At 47.5% G+C, this 21,739-nt stretch overlaps 1 protein-coding gene across 2 annotated transcripts in view; it reads right to left on the bottom strand.

The window, feature by feature from the left end:
• Positions 1-6,764: 6,764 nt before the first annotated feature.
• P3H2 (prolyl 3-hydroxylase 2) overlaps positions 6,765-21,739 on the bottom strand; it is a 153,611-nt gene continuing 138,636 nt past the window's right edge. For both annotated transcript variants that reach the window (XM_069083305.1, XM_069083306.1), the window contains exons 11-15: positions 21,307-21,457; positions 18,060-18,174; positions 17,684-17,759; positions 14,112-14,252; positions 6,765-7,768 (exon numbers count right to left, since the gene is read on the bottom strand). In XM_069083305.1, the coding sequence (XP_068939406.1) occupies positions 7,694-7,768; positions 14,112-14,252; positions 17,684-17,759; positions 18,060-18,174; positions 21,307-21,457 (558 nt within the window). In that variant the 3' untranslated portion in view covers positions 6,765-7,693. The remainder of the gene's footprint in view (positions 7,769-14,111; positions 14,253-17,683; positions 17,760-18,059; positions 18,175-21,306; positions 21,458-21,739) is intronic.

The raw sequence follows: 21,739 nt of genomic DNA, 5'->3' as shown, positions 1-21,739 counted from the left end.
TGTGTGTGTGTGTGTGTGTGTGTGTGTGTGTGTGTGTGTTGGTGTTTAGTCATAAATGCCTGAACTTGTTCACTAGGTCTGCAGGCCATATTTCCTTCTGTTGTTAATATTTTCCCTATTGATTCATGTTCAAGGTCTTCTGAGATCTTTGGAGATTTGGAAATTGAACATGGCCACCATATTGGTTGGTTTGTTTGTTTTTCTTCATCATAAGAGAGGACTCTGAGCATATGTGGGGAGGGGAAGAAGCATATTTGAAAATAGCTACCATCACAATGAAAGGCAGAAATAAAATACGTCTGAAAATCTTTTTTATTTTCATGAACGTAAACATCAGGAAACAAGAATATTTCCTAATAAAAGAACAAAGAAAGGAGGGTTTTATGTAACACCATGAGATTCTACTATGCGTGTCTTTTTGTTTTGTTTTGTTCTAGGCATAGATTATGTTTAACTCAGAGGTGTTTTTTCTTCTTCTTCCTCTTCTGAATACCTCCTGTTATCTTCTCAGGACCTAAAAAACGTGCAGTGACAGCAGTCCTTCTGGACGGCCATTGTGATGGCCCCTTTTCCGTTTGACTTTGGGACCACTGCTGCAAGCCCTTCCCCATCATGGGATGTCTTGGCAATTCAGCCAGGATGGCCTAATCATTGCCCCTCACATGCCCCTCTCCATCTCCCACCTCTGCCTCCTTTACCTGGGATTTACAGGGAGTTTCACAAGGTTCATTAGAATGTTGTCCTGGGGCAGTTTTGGCTAACGTTCCCACCCTTCCCCCATCTTCCCAAGAAAGGCACCAAAGCCAGAATTTTGACCTTCGTGCCTGGAGTTCTCTCCCTCCTAACCTCCACCTCCTGGCTTGGGCTTGGTTGGCTTCCTTGAGGGCTGAGTTCAAATACCATCCATGAGTGAGACCTTTCTCAGCCTCTTCCCAGCCAGTGATTCCCATTATACTACATCTAATTTGTTGTATGCACAAGGTTATTTCCATGTTGTTTCCCCCCATTAGAATGTGAGCTCCTTGAGGGAAGGGACTATTTCTCCTTTCTTTGTATCTCTAGTGCTTAGGACAGTACAATTTTAATAAGTGCTTGTTAACTGACTGACTGATAGACTGGAATTATCACAAGTCATTACATTGATCTGGATTCTTGTCTTTTCCAGAAGATTTTCCTCATGATATTATAGTTGTATAGATTCCTCTGGGTTCTGCTTACTTCATCCAGCACATGTTCTTACAATTCCTCCCAGATTTCTCTGAATTCATCCCTTTCGTATTCATATTTTTGTCTTTTAATGGAGAAGACATGAATTTTGTTCTAAACAGGGTTTAGTTTTCTAAACATTCCCTCATACCTCAGATTGAGAGGAGTCTTGGTGCAAGGTGTACCCTCAGGTGATCTAGGGCAGGTCTACTGAAGATTGGCAAGGACTGACTGTTAAATCATTAATCAGTCCCCTTACCTAGCTAGTGTCTTAGTGAGATTTCCCAAACCCTAGAGAATGATTGATGACCCCTTTTGGTACTAACTAGCTTGCAGCATGGGGTGGGGATGGGGGATCAAAGGCTCTGGATTCTTTCTTTCCAAACATGGTGGTGGTGATGGTGGTGGAGTCCCCAGATGCTGCCAGCAGCCACAGCTAAGGAGCAAAGGACTCATAAGGAACAGGGGATTTGACCCAAGAATGTGGCTAAATCATTATTTTATACAGCAAAATGCCAGGGCAGTATAGGCCAAGAGAGCTGTGTTCTCTTAAAGGGAGTCGCTGAGGATTTGAAGTTCACCTGCTGAGCTGTCTGTGTGGGTAAAGCAGAGTTCACCTTAGAGCCCCCCTGGAGCTTGGGAATCTAGAGATCAGTGTTTCAGCCTTATTTCACTTGGCTTCAGAGGTCAGCACTGGGGTGCCTCCCATGCCCAGCAAACACAGAGGGCACTGTGATCCAACAGGGGAGCAGATGACGCATTCCCAGAGACCCAAGGGGTTGACAGCAGCACACGTAGCTCTTACCTTGAGCTCCTCTGAAGAGATGCCAGTGCCATTGAGCACAGTGTTCTTGTGGGAGCTAACAGCCCTGAAGGTGTAACATGTTCCCAAGTGTGCTGTTGGAAACACTGACTCTTGGGTGTTGTGGAGCTGAGCTGCTGTGTGTGGGCCAGGACCCTGGGAGGGCCCCCCATCCCTCACACTGGAGATCAAATGAGACTGATTCTCTCCTCCACATCCCACTTGTGCTTTGGAGATTTTCCCAAGTGGCTCCTCCTTCTTTTCCTTCTGATGATGGGCACAGTTTGACTTTTTCCCATGGCCAGATTTATTGCTGCCAGTCCCTTCAGACTCGTTAATGCTCTGGCATGAAGGTAGGGAGCAGAGGCCTCCATTACCTTCTCCTTTGACGTCAGGGAGGGAGCCATCCCTTGGGGCTCTCCTACATGAAATAGCTCAGCATTTGTATTGCAATTAAAATTCATAAGTATATATTATTAAACTCTTCTGACTCATCCCGTGGCTTCTCCTCTGCTGGAAAAATGCCAGGAAATGTCCTATCTGTGTTTATGAGGAGGCAGCCTGAAGACTAAACCCTCTCCTTTATAACTTCATATTTAAGTCTCTGAGCCTTACTTTCCTCACCTGTAAAAATGGCCATGCTCACACCTGCCACGCTTCGAAGTTGTTGGGAGAACCAAATGAAATCACTTAGCTGCATGCACCTGGCATTATCATAGCTTGGAAGTAGCCTTCACCTACACAATGTGCATGTAGCAGTCTGAAGTGAGGCACAGATGTAAGATATTGCTTTTGCTAGGGATACTGTAGGGAGGCCCCTGAGGATTCCTCAAGGAGATGTGTGCTCTGGGCCACTTGAAAGTTAGTACAGTCCATGCTCAGTCCCACCAGAATCCAGCATCTCTCATGACCTTGTCATTCAGGGCAAATTGTTCCCTCGAGGGCTACCATTCACCTCTTAATTGCCACATCTATTGGGCATTTCTCAATCCTCCTCCTCCGTTTTGCCCTCCTAGGTGCCCTCGTAGAGGAGAAAATTCTCCTCTAGGTTTTCATGTCCACATTCTGTCCTGCTTTGGGTATGGATTGGACCACACAGATTCTAAACCCCCTCAGAATCTGAGTCCTTGAGTGGTCAGGCTAATAATAAATCCCCCTTGGTGAGCCATTTCTCTCTGGATAGAGTGTGGCATGTCTGTTTGTGCAGTAACAATGCCTTGTAGCTGGCTTTCCCACTTAAACACATTCTCTCAGAGGGTCTCACCAACCCCTCAGCACCTGCTTGGAGCCTGGGGCTTATCTGGGACTCTTTCCTGGCCCAGTCCTGCCCCTTCGCATCCTCCTCACACTCTGCAGCATGCGGCCCTGGCGAGCGATCTCTCTTCTCAACCTTGTTCTCTCCTGGTTCTCCTGCCACCTGCCTGGCAGCTCCTTGTCAGCTTCCTTTGATGGTTCCATCCATGGTGTGATAACGAATGCTAGGTGCTGCCCAAACCTCTGCCCCGGCCCTTCTTTTCTCTCGGCATTGTCTCCCTTGGGGAACTTCTCAGCTCCCTTGGATGCCATCGTCTCTATTCGAGGATTCCCAGTCATGTATTTCTGACTTTGGTCTTTCAGCTGAGTCCTAATCCTGCATCTCCAGCTGCCTCGTGGGCATTTCTGGATGTTCCATATGCATCTCAGACTGTTTGTCCAGAAAAGAACTCATTTTCTTTACCCCTAAAGCTTCCCCCTTTTCTGGACTTCTCTGCTGCCACAGAGGGCACCACCATCCTGTGTTCACTGCATTCTCAGCCATTAGCAATGTGTGGCTCATAGTAGGAGCTTAATAAAAGCTTGGCTGTTGGAGCTATCTCAAAATGGAAATGTCTGCCTGCAGAGATAGCGGGCCTCGCTGGGGAGCTGGCCCAAAATGCCAGCTGACCATCTGATGGGGGTGGTATGGTGGGGATGTGTAGCCCAGTGGTGGTTAGACGACGGGCTCTCTTCTAACTGTGCCATCCCAAGGTTTTATGAAAAGAATTTAGAGCCAGGAAGGACAGCAGATTTAAGAAAAAGAGGGTGGAGGTTCTTGTTTTCAAAGACTATCTAAGTGTAAAACTTTAGCTAGAAAATGGGCATCTCTGCTCTGCTGTGTAAGTAATCGGTCCCTCACAAGCTGGCCCTCTAACCATCTAGTCCCCAAGTCTTCCTTTCTCCCTTGGTCAGGCTGCACAGTCAAGGTCAAGATCAGAGTCCTAGGAGCTCTCCACGGTTAGCATTCCCAAGAAGGCCACATGGGGAGTGACAGGGAGAGAGCACAGCTTTCCTCTTGGTAGATTCCTTTGTGAGCGACCAGAAAACCAACCTTTGACACTTCCCCAGAGGCCAGTGGAATGTGGGAGGACTAAGTGCCTCAGTGTCCACACCAGAGAGAATGAGCCAACTTAAATCAAGGGAGTTTTGGCCAGAACATTTACCCAAAATTGGGGTTAAGGGTGAATGACACCCTTTGAGATATACATTTGAGAAAGCACAAACTTGGCCGTAGCAGCAGTTGGGTTAGGAAACAGGGCTTGGTTACAGTTGTTACTATTTTTAATGTGAGAAGGACCTTTGCTTCAGTAATAAAACAATACAATTCAAAAAACATGTCACAGGGTGAGGGGAGGAAAAATGTAAAAGTGAGGCAGAAGATAGAAGGAATGTGCATTGGCCAATTCTTCTCTGTAAGTCCAAGGGGCATACAAGTAATCAAAGTCAAAGCAAGGGGAAATTAATATTTAGAAAGCCTTTTCCTTCCTAGTTCGTTTTTTCCAAAAAAAAAAAAAAGAAAACAAATACATTGTTCTAGTGTTTGCTTTTAGGGCTCAGGGTGAGATGAACTTCAGTCAGATTGTGATCAGAGCTGGAGTGGTAGATCTGGGCCTGGATACTGACTCACAGTGTGACCCTGGTCAAGGTAATTCCCCTCTCTAGAACTCAGCATCTTCATCTGTAAAGCAAAAGGGTTGTCGAAACAAGGTGCCTGGCATTTCTGAAATGATGTTACGCTGATTCCCAGGATGTCAGACCAGGGTTCAGAATGTTGAGGGTGGGCTCCATGACCTGCTTACTCTAGAAAAGCCCAGGAGGTGAACCACACCTGGCATTTCCTTCACGTGATTTAAGTTAACAAGGTCCTTTGCCAACAGCTTCGGGAGAGGCGATTGGGCCTTGCCCAAGGCAAACCTGTTTGGGCACCAAAGGCCCCTGAGTCCCTGTTATTCCCTCTGTGTCTCTCTGTCTCTGTCTATCTCTCCACACTCTCTTGGCATTTTCACTTTGGCAGAGTGATTGGTGGTGACAAGCAACTCGTGGGGCCTCTGCTTTAATGCTCGGGTGTGCTAATGAACCCTGTTCCCAAATAGCCATCTGTCTCACAAGTTATGCAACCAGGTGTCCCCCATGCACTCCTGCAGAATATTCCTCCAAAGCATCGCCAGCATTTCTTCCTTTCCCCCAGCCACAAGGACAGACTCGTCACTTGCTAGGCACCGCCACATTTTCCCACTTGGTCTTCTCCTCTCCATCCACTCTCACTCTTTGGAGACCTTCTCCGCATTGGTCTTACCGGGGCACAGGTATGAATCATATCACACCCAGGCTCAAAGCTCCACCATAGCTCCTGGTGCTCTCCTACCTAAGTAGCTGGATGACACAGTGGATAAAGCAATGGGCCCGGAGTGAGGAAGACCTGAGTTCAAATCCAGCCTCACCCACTCAGTGCTGTGTGACCCTGGGCTAGTCACTGGACCTCGGCCTCAGTCTCCTCAACCACAATACGGAGATAATGTCCGCACCTACTTCCCAGCGTTGAGGATAAAATGAGCCGGTATCGGTGAGGTTCTTTGCAAACCGCATCATGTCACGTGAATGCTAGCTATTATTAAATGAGATTCCTCTGTCTGGAAGTCAACGCCCTTCAAGGAGGATGCTAAGTTTCTTGGTACAAGGGAAATGTCTCCTTTTCCATGAACCTCAGAGAGTTTTGGTAGAAGATTTCTTCCTCCTCTAACCCACTGGGCCATTTATGGCCTTTTGTGGGCTTGATTTAATTCTCATTTTTATGACATTCCATTGTATTGTTATTAGTCATTTCATTACATTTATTATGCAGCTGTTTTTTCACACTCTATTAGCCTGAAAGCCCTTTGAGGGCAGGGGCCAGGCCTCACTTAGCAGCCATAGAGTGGGAGCCCTTTCACCCCCCACTCTTTTCTCCCTGGCCCTTTCCTCTGCTCCTGTGGCTTTCCCTCCCTGGAACATCCCTTTGCCAAGCCTAGCCCTTTTCTCATGAGTGGGTTTCTTCAGGGCTGCCCCTGGGGGCATGGGCCCAGGGCAGGCCCACTTCAGTCTCTTCTTGGTTGTGTTTCTGACTCTACTTTGCCAACGTGCCCCCACATGAGGACCTTCTTTCTCCCCTCCCCCTTTCTGCTTGTTTCCCCTTGTTTAAAGGTCAGCTTCTGGAGGGCAGGTGCTGCCTTTCTTTGTTCTTATATCTTTATCCTCCTTGTTCATCATCACAGGGCATGTAGGTGGGACATTGGAAACGCTTGGTGCCTAATGCCTGCCTGCCCTCCCTGAGGACAGGGACTGGCTTCTGCCTTTCTCTGTATCCCCAGCACTTACCACAAGGCCTGGTCCACAGTGGGTGCTAAATTATTGCTTTCTGGTTGACCAAGTAGCCTGTGGGCAAATGTCTACGGAAGGAACAACGGAGACCCTGAGAATAATCGATGTTAAAATAAGATTTCCCTTTATTGAAAGACTCAGAGGAAAGCACGAGTGTGTTGTACAGTAACAAAAATGTGGCAACCCCCCTCCCCAAAACCAGTGAAAATGATCAGGGAAATTGTCTGCAGGTGATCTGGGCCCCAGGAATACACAGGAGAGGAACCCAGGCTGCTCCAGGAACGTTCCTGGAGAAGGGTAAATGGCAGCAAGGACTCCCTGGTTCAGAAGGTTCGGAACCCCCTCTGCCTTGGCCTGGAAGGGTTCGGTGGCTTCTTTCACTAATGACTTTGAGGAGGCACAGTGGATAGAGTGAGGGCCTAAGACTTGCATTCAAATCTTTCCTCAGTCTCTTGACTAGATGTATGTCCCTGGGCAAGTCCCTTAGCCCCTCTTCATCTTCCCTCTTCTGTGAAATGGCAGCAGTGAGTTGTTGTGAAGATCAAATGGGCTACCTCAAAGCACCTCAAACCTCTGAGTGTCAAAGCTTGGGGTTCTGACAAGTATAGAAAGGGGGGCCTCCCTGCTGGGACCTTGAGACCCTCAGCAAATGAATGGGGGGGCTTTGGGTGCTCCTTCTGAACCTCTGGAGGGGAGGGTACTGCAGCCCGGTGCAGGGCACCCAGCAGGCACTTGGATTGGAAGGTCAGCTCCCCGAGGGCAGGAGCTATGTGGCTCCTGTCTCTGTATCCCCAGGGGGTGGAAGGCACTTAATACAGGCTTGTTGATCGACTGACTGATTGATTCTCTTGGAAGATTCACTGACCACAAGTCAAGACTGAAGCTGTAGCAAAGGGTCCCCAACAACCAAGGGGCGGCTTTGGAGACTCATATTAACCCGTTAATTTATACCAAGACTCTGTACAAAAATAAAAGGTTCTAATAAGATTAACATTATTAAATAAATATTTGATAGAACGCTCTTGGCCACTTTTAGAGTTCATCTTTGGGGTTGATGCTCTGTTCATGGGTCCACTGTCTGATCATCTCATCTGCCTGTAGTCGTTCCTGCAGGAGAGAAAACAGGGTCCTTAGTTAGCACCGTCTCAGCGTTACCAGCAGCGGCTGCTGACTGGCCCCTCAGCAGACCTGGCACCTCGTTCATTAGCTCCTAGGTCATGTGAACTGACCAGGGGCTTTCCTTTCCACCCTCAAAAGGTCATGTCCTCTCCTTTCACTGAAGAAGTGGGGGGCTATGGGTGCCCAATGCTGCATATACTGCAAGATGAAACACTTGCTGTCTTTGGCTTAACTGTCTGTTACAAGGGGAGGCTTTTGGTTGGTGGAAAAGGTGGTACCATAAAAACAAAAGGCATCAATAAGACAGACAAAAAATGTTTATGTGAACAGAAAAGGTCAGACAAGCTACTACCCAAACATCAATTAAGTTGCAAAATTCAATGTCTGCCTGAGATGATCTAGCCTTATGTGAAGTGGGGGGGGGGGGTAGAGCTGCCTTGAGACAGCTGACTTCACATCCAGCTTCAGTTAGCTAGCTGCATGACCCTGCCTAAGTCATTTACTTTCTGTTTGCCTTGATAGTAGCCTCTACCTCCTAGGGTCACTCTGAGGATCAGATGAGAGAATAACTGGAAGCCTCTTAGCCCAGAGCCTGGCACAAATTAAGTGCAATAGAAATGTGAGCTCCTATTATCATTCCTGAGACAGTGGATGGATCACAGCAGCACTGGCATCCAGTGCTCATTTTAATCCTCTCCAATTAGTGGCAGGTGAGTGAAGCACATGCATTTATAGGGTATGTATGTAAGTGTAATCGCTTTAAAATGATATTTAATAATATCATCCTAAGTAATATTTAGCATATCGTGTGGATAAAGTATCTAGGGAATTTGTATGTGTAATAGATATATGTTCATACTCATATATGCATACAATATATCCCTCGCTCTATACCACTATGGCCAAACCTATGAATCATCTCCAAACTCTCCTTTTAAATGGTCATCCCAATAATAAATCTCTTCTCCAAACCAGTGCCCTGAGTGAGAGGAGATAGAATCAGTGTGGACTGGGAGGAGCAGAGCTGGGGAGCTCAAAGAGGAAGGTGAGGGGTCTCCAGGGCACCTGGGCTGGCTGGGGAGGGGTCTCCAGGGCACCCAGGCAGGCCATGGGGGGACTGATGTAAAAAGCTGAGGTAGTTTCATCTGGAGAAGAGAGAAGGCTTAGTTCTAGCTGAGCATTCAGGGGTCTGAAGAGTCATTATGTTTTAGAGAGAAGACATTTATTCTTGGTGGCCTTGGATAGGAGAACCATCAGCCACTTTGTCAAGTTTCAGGGAGGCAAATTAAGCCTCAGTGTCTGGGGAAAACAAAGAAGAAAAGCCGAATAAACAATGCACCCCATTGCAAAAGTGAGAAGGCACTCCCAGAGCTAGCAGGCCCTCCATTGCGCAGTGGCCAGACAAGCTCCTGTCAGGTGGTAGTGGGACGTCTGGGGCAGAGAGGACAGACACCTCTGAGGTCGCTTCTGACCCTTGGGGTCACCTGGGGTCACCTCGGGCACTCTCTGTACTGTGTCTGAACCTCATATATCACTCCCAGACTTGCAAAGCACTTGGCAAATATTTCCTGTGATTCTTGCAACAACGGGGCAGGCAGGCAGTTCCCGCTGGGGTCTCTCCAGTACCCCGGCTCCTTTGTACATTCCCCTTTGCAGGATGTCTCCTCCAGCAGCTTGAGGCCCCTTGAGTGCAGGGTTGGGTGTTTGCCTCTCTGTGTCCCCAGCACACTGTAGGAGCTTCATCAGTTTTACTGACTTGTCTGGTGTGATCTCTAGGTTAGAGGAGCGTACTGGCCTGCTCCAGGCGACACAGTGTGGGGAAGCCAGTGGGCAGCCGACGTGCACACGCTGCATGGGCCAGCTCACAAAAAATGAAGGTGCCCTGCAAAGGCATCCCCTTGGGCGGCTCTATGGAGCATTACCCACTTTTGCCACTAGATGTCGCTGCTCCCTGATAAAAGATGGAGCCCAGTGTTGGAGTCCACTAACATCTTTCTACCAATGGAGAAAACTGAGATTGCATTGGAGCTTGGATTGTATGACTGGGAGAGGGGGGGGGGGGGGGGGGGGGGGGGGGGGTGTTTTCCTGTGCCATTTTCTTTTTTTAAATTTACTTTTCTTTTCTTTAGTTTACATCATTCATTTCCACAAGAGTTTGAGTTACAATTTTTCTCCCCATTTTCCCCCTACCCACCACCCCAAAACACCATTCCCACTGAATATCCCCTCCTCCAATCTGCTGTCTCCTATGTCTTCCCCCATACCCCTTCCAACTTTCCACTAGGGCACAGTGGATCTCTATGCCCCACTGCCTATATATCTTATTTCCCCATTACATGTAAAATTAATAATAATAATAATAAATAGTAACACATTTTAAACATCTGATTTTTAACCTTTGAATTCCAGATTCCTTCCCTACCTCCCTTGTCACCCATCTTTAATGGGAAGACAAGCAATTCAACATAGGCTGTATAAGTGTAGCCATGCAAACCATTTCCATAATGGATATATTGTGAAAGACTGATTATATTTCCCACCCACTTGTTCTATTTACTATTTTGATCCTGTCCTTTTTCAAAAGTGGGTGCTTCCAACTTTCTCCCCCCCCCAGACTGCCCTCCCTTCCATCATACCCCTTTCATCCCCTTCCCCTCTACTCTCCTTTAGGGTGAGATACCCTATTTAGTGTGTATGTCATTCCCTCTCTAAGCCAAATTCATTGAGAATAGGGTTGGCTCATTCCCTTTTGTCTTCCTGCTCTCCCCCTCCATTGTAACAATTTTTCCTTGCCTCTTCTATATGAGATAATTTCTCCCATTCTATCTTTCTCCATCTCCTCTCGTTATATTCCTCTCTTCCCTCTTAATTTCAGCTTTTAAGTACCATCCCTTGCTTTTCAACTGTTCTGTACCCTCTGTCTGTGTATACCTGTACACATATATGCACATTCTCACATATGCATTCATATGCCCATATACCCTCGTATATACACATATAACTATGTATATATTTATATATATGTACATATATATATATATACACACATTTCTATTCCCTTCAACTATTCTCATACTGAGAAAAGTTTCATCAGTTACAATTATTGTGTTTCCATGTAGGAATGTTAATAGTTCAACTTTGATAAGTTCCTTATGATTTCTTTTCCCTGTTTACCTTCTCATGCTTCTCTTGCTCCTTGTATCTGAATGTCACATTTTCAGTTCAGCTCTGATTTTTTCAGCAAGAATGCTTGAAAGTCCTTGATTCCACTGAATGACCATATTTTCCCCTGAAACATGATACTCAGTTTTCCTGGGTAGGTGATTCTTGGTTTTAACCCCAGCTCCTTCGACCTCTGGAATATCATAATCCAAGCCCTTCGTCCCTCAGTGTAGAAGCTTCCAGATCCTGGGTCATCCTGATTGTGTTTTCACAATATTCAAATTGTTTCTCAGATTGGTTGCTTGGTCCCCCTGCAATCTGCAAGGCAGAAGCTGAAGCTGCTATGCGACAGCGGCTGCAAGGCTGCAGCACCTCAGCCATTTCTCACCCTGGGAGCAAAGGCTGACCGCACTCCAGGACTCCCAGGTCCCAAAGTCCACACTGCACTGACCTCTCGCTTTGTCCTTAGCATCTATGTGCTGATAATTCTGCAAACTGCCACAGTTGCTGGTGATGTAAAGTCCCTCCAGCTGGGGGCTGGTTGTGGCACCCTGAGGCTAACACCTCTGGCTTACGTGGGGCTGGGCTCGGCTCCTTCCTGCCTGCCTGCTGTACTGTCTTCAGCAGGAGGTTAGCTTCTCTCTGTCATTTTGTGGGTTCTGTAGCCAGCTCCATCCAGTCTCAGTCCTGCAGTGATAGACCCGGAAATGGCCCTTGTGATTGGTGGGTCAACTTGCTGCCACATTGATCAGGCCTTGTCCGAGCCTCTGCGGTGGGCCACATCATCTTCCAGGGCTCTGCACCAGCCCCCATCATCTTCTGGGTCTCTGCCTCTGTGCCATTCTCTAACTCACTGATATCATGGGTAAACTGGGCTGTCAGAATTCCAACATAAACTTGACTGGTTCTGTGCTCTCCTCGGTGTGGATGCTCCCTTCACAGATACAGATCTCCCTCCCCCTCCCGTGGGCACAGAGTCTACTCTTGGGTGTGCAAGTTTACTGCATCGGATCCACCCTTCCACTGGGGACCTTTCTTTGGGCCCCTGACCTTGCAGGGGACCAACATAGCCCAGGGGGTCTTCACCACCCCCCAGTTGCCTCTCACTATTCACCCTGTCTCTGTAATGATGAGTATCACTAAGTAAGAGGCATGAGAACCCAAGGGGAGTGCAGATCAGCACATGGGGGATGTGGGCCTGAAAGGCCCCCCCCTGTAGCCCCGGGAGCCAATGGTGTGATCACGACGCTTGCAGTCACTTCATGAATGGACCAGTCTTTGTGTTGCTGACTGCTGTGTCAGAGTCTTTTAAATGAGGGGCTGAGGCTTGGTGACCTCCATCCATGGCCCTTTCAGGCACAAATCCCATGAGTGGCTCATGGTCAGAGCTGGCTAGTTTTGGAGGAAGAGACAGTTCCTAATCTTCTTAGGGATCTGATGATGAAAGTTGGAATGTGGACATTTCCTCCAAATTTAGGACACAAAGGGACTCTTGAGGCTGCTCCAACCCCCTCATTTTATCCCTAAGGGAAGTGAGTAGAACAGGGTTCTAGGTGTAGAGTTGAAAGAAACTTTGGAGCTCAACTTATCCAGCCCTCCTCTTTTTCAGAGAAGGAAACTGAGGCCCAGAGAGGTTGTGATACTTTGCTCAAGGTCACTTTGCTCAGGGAAGCACTGGAATCAGAATGCAAGCCCCCTGGCTTTAGTTCTTGTCCCAGAGCCCCACTCTGAGAAGTCCAGGTTTGTCCAGAGTCAAGAAGGCAGGATCAAGGTCAGGAGCTGAACTCAGGCCTGGACTCCAAGCATTGTGCTTTCTTTATTTCCCTAAGAACTAGTCCCCGGTCCTTCCTAAGGGTAAGTAGCCTCCAATGAGACCCCAATGGACCCCCTGCCAATATGGGAGAGTTGTTGTTCCCAGAGCTGCGGGGCAATCTGGGAAATGCGTCTTCCTGGGACTCAATTTAATCTGCCATGCATTTATTAAGCACCTACTAGGGACCAGGCCCCATGTTAGGCAATGGGGTTCCAGTGACTAAAATAAAACTGTCCTTGTCCTTAGGAAGATTCCATTTTCCCTTGGGCAGGGAAGAGGGTGAAGGGGTATGGGAAACATATACGATATAAGGCTGGCATGAAGAAGACCAAGGAAAGATCCAGATACAATGCCCTAGGAAAATGCTGGTAGAAAACTCTTCATCTGTGGAGGGGAGGACTGGGGGAATTTCAGCCAATAAGTTAGAAGGTCTAGAGGCAGACAGGTATTCTGGAAGGAAAGATGGGGGGGAATGCATTCCAGGTGAATATGTGAGTGTGTGTGTGTCTGTGTGTGTGTGTCAGTGTGTGTGTGTCTGTATGTGTGTGTCAGTGTGTATATATGTGTGTGTGAGTGAGACTGTGTATGTGTGTGTGTATGTGTGTGAGTGAGACTGTGTATGTGTGTGTGAGTGAGTGTGTGTATATGTGTGTGAGTGTGTGTATATGTGTGATTGTGTGTATGGGGAGGGGTCAAGCCACATAAATGCATTAGAGATGATAGGGGGCAAGAGATTAGCAAACAACAAGGGGTCTGGTCTGGCTCCAGGGAATATTTGTGAAGGGGAATAATGATGAATAAGGAGGTAAGTAGAAATTGGAGCTGGATTATGTTTCTAAAATGCCAGAATTAAGAGCTTCTCCGTAAGGTGAGAGGGAGTCATGGCAGTTTCAAGAGCAGAGAAGTAAGTTCATCAGATTCATTCTTTAGGAAGATTATTTTGCCAGCATTGTAGAACACAGAGAGAGACTGAAAGCAGAAGCCATGGGTAGCCAGATTCAGTGATTAGAGCAGCAGCCATCTTGTCTTCCAGTGGAACATCAGTCTCTTTGGTTTGTCTTTCCATTCCCAGCATCTAGCATACATTCCGACACACAGTAGTTGCTTACTAAATGTTTGTTAAATTGATTTGGAATGAAGTGAATTCTGCACCAATACATTTTTCCAAACACTTTGGCCATCCCGGCAACATGATCCTTATGAAGTAAGAAGAAAGAGAAGAATTTCTCTGAAATGTTCCATTCTCTATTGCACAGGGAAGGGAACGCTTTTCTTAAGAATTCCCCAGTTTAGGAATTCCATGAGACGGACCTGCCTGGAGCAAGCCAGACCCAATGCAGACCAGTGGTAACTTACCAACTCCCTGTACAATGGGTCCAATGTGAACCAGAGAGCCACAGCACAGCGCTGCCCCTTGGTCACAGCCTTCACCCCATGAGGGTTCTCTCTGCCTGAGGAAAAGCTGACCATTCTCCCACACTTTGGTTTGATGGAGGCCTGGGGGAAAACAAACAAACAAACAAGTTTTTTAAAATAATGGTGCGTCCCTACCACCCACATGCCCCTCGATGCTCCATTAAAGGTCGAGTGGCCAAGGCTTGCATGAGAGCATTGTTCTTGGTGTCGCCCCATGTGCATGGCCAATTTAGTCTGCTGCGTGGATGCTCTCAGAGCTGCTGGGATTAGGGCATCTCTGCTGTGTGTGAGCTGGCACTCAGGCAGGGAGCTGCACTGAGTCCTCCTAGGGAGCCGCTTAGTGAATCAGGGAGGGACAGAACCTTTGCCTGTCCAGTCAAAGTCAAAGGAAGTGGTGAGTCGCTGACACAGGCACGGTATGCGTTGTGTGGCGCTTTAACACCAGCAGTACGGCGTCATGCCTCTCCTCCCTCAATCACCTCCAGCCGATCCAGCCTTTATCCTCTTCATGCAGACAGACCCCCCCCCCCACTCAGACTGCAGCTCCCCAACAGCAAAGACTGTCTCTTGCCTTTCTCTGTCTCCCCAGGGTTTTAGTGAAGTGCCTGGCACACAGTAGGTGCTTAATAAATGCTTGTTGGCTGACTGCTCCATTGACACCTCTCAGAGCCCCATGGAAAGAGCACTGGGATTAGTCATAGGAACTGAGTTTGAATCTTGGCCCTGCCACTCACTAGCTCGGCTTGCCTGGGGGAAGTCACATCATTACTCTAGATCTATAGAACAGGGGCTGGGATTAGATGTCCTCATGTCCCTCCCAGGTAAAGGACTATGCTTTTACTGTAGCTCTGAGTACACAGTAAGTGCCTAATAAGTGTTCATTGTGTCATTGGCTGATGTCAGTCTGGGACTCAGGTCCTCACTTCCGACAAGTCTCAGTCAGGAAAATCAGTTGGCCAAGGTCACATAGGAAGTAAGTGGTTGGGCCAGGACTTGAACCCTTGAAGGAGTTATCCCTTCTTTGATCAAACTGTGTGATTATCAGTTTTATTTGATACTTCTCAAATAAAACTTATTGCTATTAAAATGAATGGACACAATGGGAAGGGCCTCAGAAGAACAGATGGGTGTGAGGAGAAGGATGTGCACAATGACCACAATAACATGAAAGGAGATGAAATGCAAAGGTTTCAGATCACAGCACTGACAGCAGGATCTTGCTGCCCGCCCCACTTACAAAGGGAGACACGGAGGCACTCTTGCCGGCATCAGTAGGTAGTAACAGTGAGGGGGATTTGGAGAGCAAGAATTCTGACATCTGGGCTCTTGCTGTGCACACTGAACCCCAAGGGAAGCGTAGTCCATGGGGAGCATTAATGATCAGTTAGGGTTTGATTAATATTGCCCATGCTGCCTGGGATAGTGGGACATAGAGGTCCTGTGCTGTTGGCACCATGGACAGCGCTCTGCACCTGGAATCAGGAAACTCGAGTTCAAATCCATCTTTAGCCATTTACTAGTTATGTGACCCTGGGCAAGTCAATTCACTCTGTTTATGCCTCAGTTTCCTCAACTACAAAACAGGGACAATAATAGCACCTACCCCATAGGGTTGGTACAAAGATCAAAGAGATAATATTTGAAAAAAAAAGCACATAACAATGCCAGAGACATAGTAGGTGCCATATAAATGCTTATTCCTTTCCCCCATCTACCCCCCACTTCTGAGATACAAAGTAAGGCAGAGATGCATGGGCAGAATATTTATTTTAGTTGCCTAAAGGTCTCCCTCCCCAAAGAAGATAATATTGTCTAGAGAGAGTTATCCATAAGTGATAGAAATGTGTTTTTAATAGCTCCAATAACACACATGTATGCACATATAAAATATGTAAATAATATATTTATATTATATATAATGTATGTGTAAAATATAACATAATAAATCAATAAAATTACTGTACTATACTATAATATGCATTGTATATTTATATATATAAGTTAAAAAATAAAATAAATATTTTAAAGATCTGAGCTGCCAATAAAATCCTGCCAGAACAATTTGGAAAGTACCAGGGGTCCATGCTGGACATCATCTCCAGTCTTTTGTCTCTAGTAACCTCTGAGCTTTACCACATTTAGCCCCTAGAGGGAGTAAAAGCCAAGAAAATGTTTTCTCAAGGCCATTGGATTTTCAGCTCCAGTCAGTTTCAGGGAGACCTGATTTGTCTCTTTTTATTTATTCACTTTAGACTTCAAAGCTCCATGATTTACTCATCAATCGTTGTACTCTTTACTAATCCCAATCATAGAGCCTAGGCTTTAGAAGATTAGTTTTTTTTTTTAAAGCAATTGGGGTTAAGTAACTTGCTCAAGGTTACATGGCCAGGTGTTTCTGGGTGGGTGCTAAGTGTCTGAGCCCTGATTCGATCCCCAGGTCATCCTGACACTGGAGCTGGTGCTCTTACTCGCTGTGCTACCTGGCCGCCCCTAGAAGATTAGTTTTTGAGAGCTGCTATTGCCTAAAACTTTCTCCTCCGGAGACCAGTTGTCTGGGGATTGGTCTCAGTATGTGCTAGGATGGCTTCAGGAGTGCAGCATCCCTCCTATCGTCCATCACAGGGCTTGGACTTGATCCTCGGAGGGACAATCACAGCTTGTGCTCCACTGACACCATTCAGAGCCCAGGGATTCTTCCACACCAACATACAGAATGGTAACCTGAGAGTCTGCTTGTGTATACCCCAGCGTGTGTGTGATCGAACCCTTGCTTCAGTTGGGCTACTGAAGGATGAAGAGAAGGATTTTCTTGGCCTTTATCTGCCAAGACTCCAGGAGCATAATTAGGCTGTCTATGAGGGTGAGAGGCATATGCTTCCCGAGGTGTTAGTTAGCCCATGGAAGTACTAAGGTTTGGTTAATTTAACTGGTCTCTAGCTATGAGGACAGAGCAGATATGTTCAGGGTTAGATGGCTCCCATCAGAACCACAAATATGGTGCAAAGGTAATGACCAGGAGGCCACAGGGCACATTTCAATGGTGTTCTGAGATGGACTGATGGGGGTGCGTTTGGAAAAGGATGGAGCAGGATGAGTGTTAGGTGTTCTCCAAGCTCTGTTACTAAATAGCTGTGTGATTGAGCACGTCACTTGGTTCTCACTGGGCCTCTATTTCCTAATTGAGAAATGAGGGCGCTGAACAAAATTATCAATCGGTCAATCAACAAGCACTTCCTTATTAATCTTCTACGTGCCAGGCACTGTCCTAGATGCTGGGGATACCAAAAAAATGACAAAGTCCCTGCCTTCAAGAAGCTTGCATACTGCAGGAGGAGACAAAATCTCTGAGGCTCCTTTCCAGCTCTGAATTCTCAGAACCTCCTTTGCCCATAATCAATGCAAGAGATGTAACAATCAGACCCCCAAAGGGATGAAAAGAAGTCAATCTGTGAAGTTCTTGGAAATGGTGGGAGCTGGGTGGTGAACGGGGTATCTGGAGGAAGTTTACTTACAGTCACAGTCTGGGAATCCATTCCAGTGAAGATGAACTCTCCGCCTTCAAAGTCTTCATTCATATAGAGGATGGCACTGTAAGAAGGACGACAAAGGTCCTGATGCACCGAGCACGGCATGTTTGTGGCCTGGAAGCCCAGTGCAGGTGAATCATGATTGTCTCCTAATACCAAGGGCCACCATGCTACCTAAGGGGAACTTCAGGCTCCCTCAAACCCTCATTTGTCCTCATCTAGAACATCCAACGTCTTCTTGTCATCACCTTCATCTGTCACATGTGCTCCCCCTTTCTCCATCCACATCCCACAGTCACCATCCTGGGGCAGACCCAATCGCCTCTCATCTGTGCATTCCACCTTTCATCCCAGAGGATACCTGTAATCCCTCGCAGCCAAAGGAAACTCCTTCCAGCATTCATTGGTGTCTGAGTCCAAGAAGCAGTTGTCAGCATGGATGGGGTGGCTGAGGTCATCCCTGTTTTGTGGCTGATCTGCCAGGAGAGCAAACCAAGGAAGGGTGAGAGACGGAATGGGCAGCTTTCCCTCCAAGCAGTGGCGATAGCTGGGAGGCTCCCTGAGCAAGGGAGCTTCTCCTTGTCTACTCTTAGTTATGACACTTGGGGTGAGCCAGAAAAGAGACGCATTAGAAAAGATGGGGGCAAACCTGGGATTGGATCTCATGCTGGATGTCATCACTTGGGAAGGGTTCCATTGCTGACGCCATTTCAAACCCACCAAGGAAGAGTCCACTATGGTATTTGCTTTGCTTTGCAAAGACAATGACTGCTTATGTTCTATGGGAAGGACAGGAGGGGACAATCGAGTTATGTCTGCCTTTAGAGGTGCTGATCTCTCCTCCTTCCCAGCATCCAGCAAGGGGGGCTCTTCATAGGTCCTTTCATGTGAGAGGAAACCACTGCCTAGTCAGCCAACAACATGCATTAAGTGCCTGCTGTTTGGCACATACTAGTGACACAAATGAAAACAAAATCACGCTCTGTGCACTGGCGAGATCAGCTGGCTTTCTGGGAGAGGGAAGCAGAGGGAATGTAGGGTGGTGCAGGGAGTTTTGGTGATATAAGAAAAGATACCAATAAAAACTTGTAGATAAAGAAAAAGTCCTCAAAGTGTTCACATTCTAATAAGCAAGACAACACATGAGGAACTATGGACATGGAGGTGTAATCAGTGTGATAGGAAGTGACCTCAGAGAGAGGGCACAGGAGCCATGGGAGTCACAGTGGAGGGAAGAGACCAGAAAGGCAGGAGCTGATCTTGAGAGTCCAGGGAAGCCAGGAGGCAGAGGGGAGGAAGAACAGCCCAGGTATGCGAGTGGGGGGAACACCCTGAAATGTCTGGAAGAAGCTGTGTCCTGGCTGAGGGGGGGGCAAGGAGGCCAGCGTCACCAGCTCAGAGGTCACGCAGGGGAGTGAGTTCTGGAAGGGCGTGGGCCAGCGGAATTTACTGAGTAGTAAGGAGGACACGATCAGAACGGGACTTTAGGAAAATCACTTTGGCAGCTTGGTGGAAATGGTGTGGAGTGAGGGGAAGAAACAGAAGAGTGTTGTAATAAGCCAGGTGAGAGGGGAGGAGGGCCAGGCTTAGGGTGGGGGCAGTGCGAAGGGGACACATGTGAGGGGAGTAGGTAAGGCGATGGTGACAATAGGTAACATTTCCACAGCACCAGGCATTGTGCTAAGCACCTTACAATTACTATCTAATTTGTTCTTTGGTGCTATTAATATACCCATATTACAAGAGCAGAAACTGAGGCAAATAGTAGTAAATTAACTGGTTCAGGGCCACACAATTAGTACCTGAGGCCAAATTTGAACTCAGGTCTTTCTAACTTCAGGAGAGGCACTCTATCCATTGTCCACAATTCTATCCATGACTGATTAAATATAAGGGTGAGAGTGAGTGGGGAGTCCAGGAGGATGCCTTTGTAGGTAATAAGGAAGTGAGTGCAGAGGGGAAGGAGAGCTTGGGTCCGGCACTGTGGCACATGTGTGGAGGCAGAGGGAGGGGGAAGGCAGAGAATGAGTTCTGTTAGGCCTTTGCATTCTAAATGCCTAAAGGACCTTGGGTTTGAGGTGTTTAAGAGGCAATTCGTGACATGGGACTGGAGGATAGAAGACAGATTAGGTCTGGCTGAAGTGGCCTATCACTTATATAGAGATGATCATGGAGGTCTTGGGGGATGATGAGGTCACCAAGTGAGAGCATCCAGAGAGAGAAGAGGAGAGGGCCAAGGCCAGAGTCCTGGGCAGATGCTCACTGTCAGTGGGTTCAACTTGGGTGAAGACACAGAAAAGAAACCTGAGAAGGAGGTGTCTGACAGGAAGCAGGAGAATCACAAAGAGAGTGCAGCCCCCAAAACAGAGAGGAAAGAGCGTCTAGGAAGAAATGATGACTGGCATGGGAAAAGGCTTCATGGAAGTCCAGAAGGAGGAAGAGGGAGAAGAGGCCCGGGAATGTGGCAGCTAGGAGATCATCCAGACATTAAAGAAGGTAATCTCAGTCTGGCTGGAAGTCAGAGTGCAAGAGTTTAGGGGAGGAGAGGAAGAGGAGGCAATGAGGAAAGATGAGTTTCTAAAGGAGTTTAGCCAAGAAAGAAAGGGAAGGTTTAGGATGGCAGCTAGAGGGGGGGCCATATATAGGCAAAGGCTGGGAGGGACAGTGGAGATAGCAAAAGGGGGAATCAGCTGGAGAAGATGGGATCAAAGGTTCCTGCTTGTGGGTGCCTTGGCCAGAAGAACATCTATTTCGTGAGAGAAAGGGATGAAAAAGGAGAGAGCCACAGAAAGCGTCTGAGTGGTGTGAACTGAAAGGGAGGGGAGAAGAGGTGGGCCTCAGCAAATGGCTTCAAACATTCCAGTGCAGCAGGAGGTGAGGTCTCCATCTGAGAAGGTGAGAGGGCGAAGGGGGGTGAGACTAGGGAAGGGATGAAAAAGGTGGGAAGCAGCACTGTGGTGAGAGGGAGAGTGGAGTCATCAGATTGCCTTGGTGCAGTAAGAAGCCAGGCAGGATTAAGGACCATGAATCTGTATCAGACCCAGGCAACAGTTCCAAGATTTTCTCTAGTTTCTTTGAGGGGTCAGTGGGTAGGAAGAAAGAGAATGGAAGCTGGGAATGATTGATGGACTTTGGTGAGACAAGGCATGCAAGTGGAGAGCCAAGGCACCCATATAGGGATCGGAAAGGAATGAGGGTATAGTCAGAGCAGGGGTGATGGCCTGGGAAAGAACTGAGGGCAGAGGGACTGGAGGTCTGTCTCCAGCAGCACAAAGAACAGAGCTAGAGGTTATAAAGCAGAGGGAAAGAAAGGGTCCCTTAAGAGACCATGATTAAATGAAGGGATTTTGGAGTTCACGCACAGAATTCATTTGCTACGTTGGAGAAACACACAGGGAGGGAGAAATGTCCCAGCTGGTGCTTTGAACTTTGTTAAACAAAAATGAAAAGTGGAGAAAAGGGGAATCATGCTCAGGAAGAGCCATTCACTTGAAAGCCTGTTGAACTCTAGAAAACCTTCCTCCATCTTCTTTTTTACAGCTCATCTTCAAGACATTTTCATTGAGTTTAATAGAGAAAGCACCAGGGTTTTGGCCCTGATGCCTCACCTGAAAGAGGCGTTCGACAAACCAAGTGCGTAAAGGAGAAGTAGAGGGTGGAATTCAGCATGAAGTAGGACTCGACGATTTTGCGGGCCTTCTCACTGATGTCATAGAACAGCCGTGCACTCTTCAGGGGCACTCGGCCTTCGTACCCGAACTGAAGAGAAAGAAGAAACCACTGAGCTGCTTGCAAGGAGGGGACCCAAACATGGGTCTTGTGCCAATCAGGCATTTGGAACTGGGGGGGAGTCTGGGGGTCATCTAGTCCACCCCTTCCCCTTGCTGGATGAGGAACGCTGGGGCCCGTGTCCCACAACTAACACAGGGAGCTGGGAGTGGAACCCAGCCTTCTTACTTCTCATAGTTCAATGAGATAAACACTAGGCAAGGGAACGTTTCCCTTGTTCTAGGCCTCAATCTATCCATTTATAAAATAAGG

The sequence above is a fragment of the Petaurus breviceps genome, unplaced genomic scaffold (assembly GCF_028583685.1).
Source record: "Petaurus breviceps papuanus isolate PSGF00001 unplaced genomic scaffold, PetGlider_PUasm1.0 173, whole genome shotgun sequence".
Classification (NCBI taxonomy): domain Eukaryota; kingdom Metazoa; phylum Chordata; class Mammalia; order Diprotodontia; family Petauridae; genus Petaurus; species Petaurus breviceps.
Note: the sequence above shows the minus strand (reverse complement) of the source record. Positions and strands in the feature narration are given on the sequence as shown.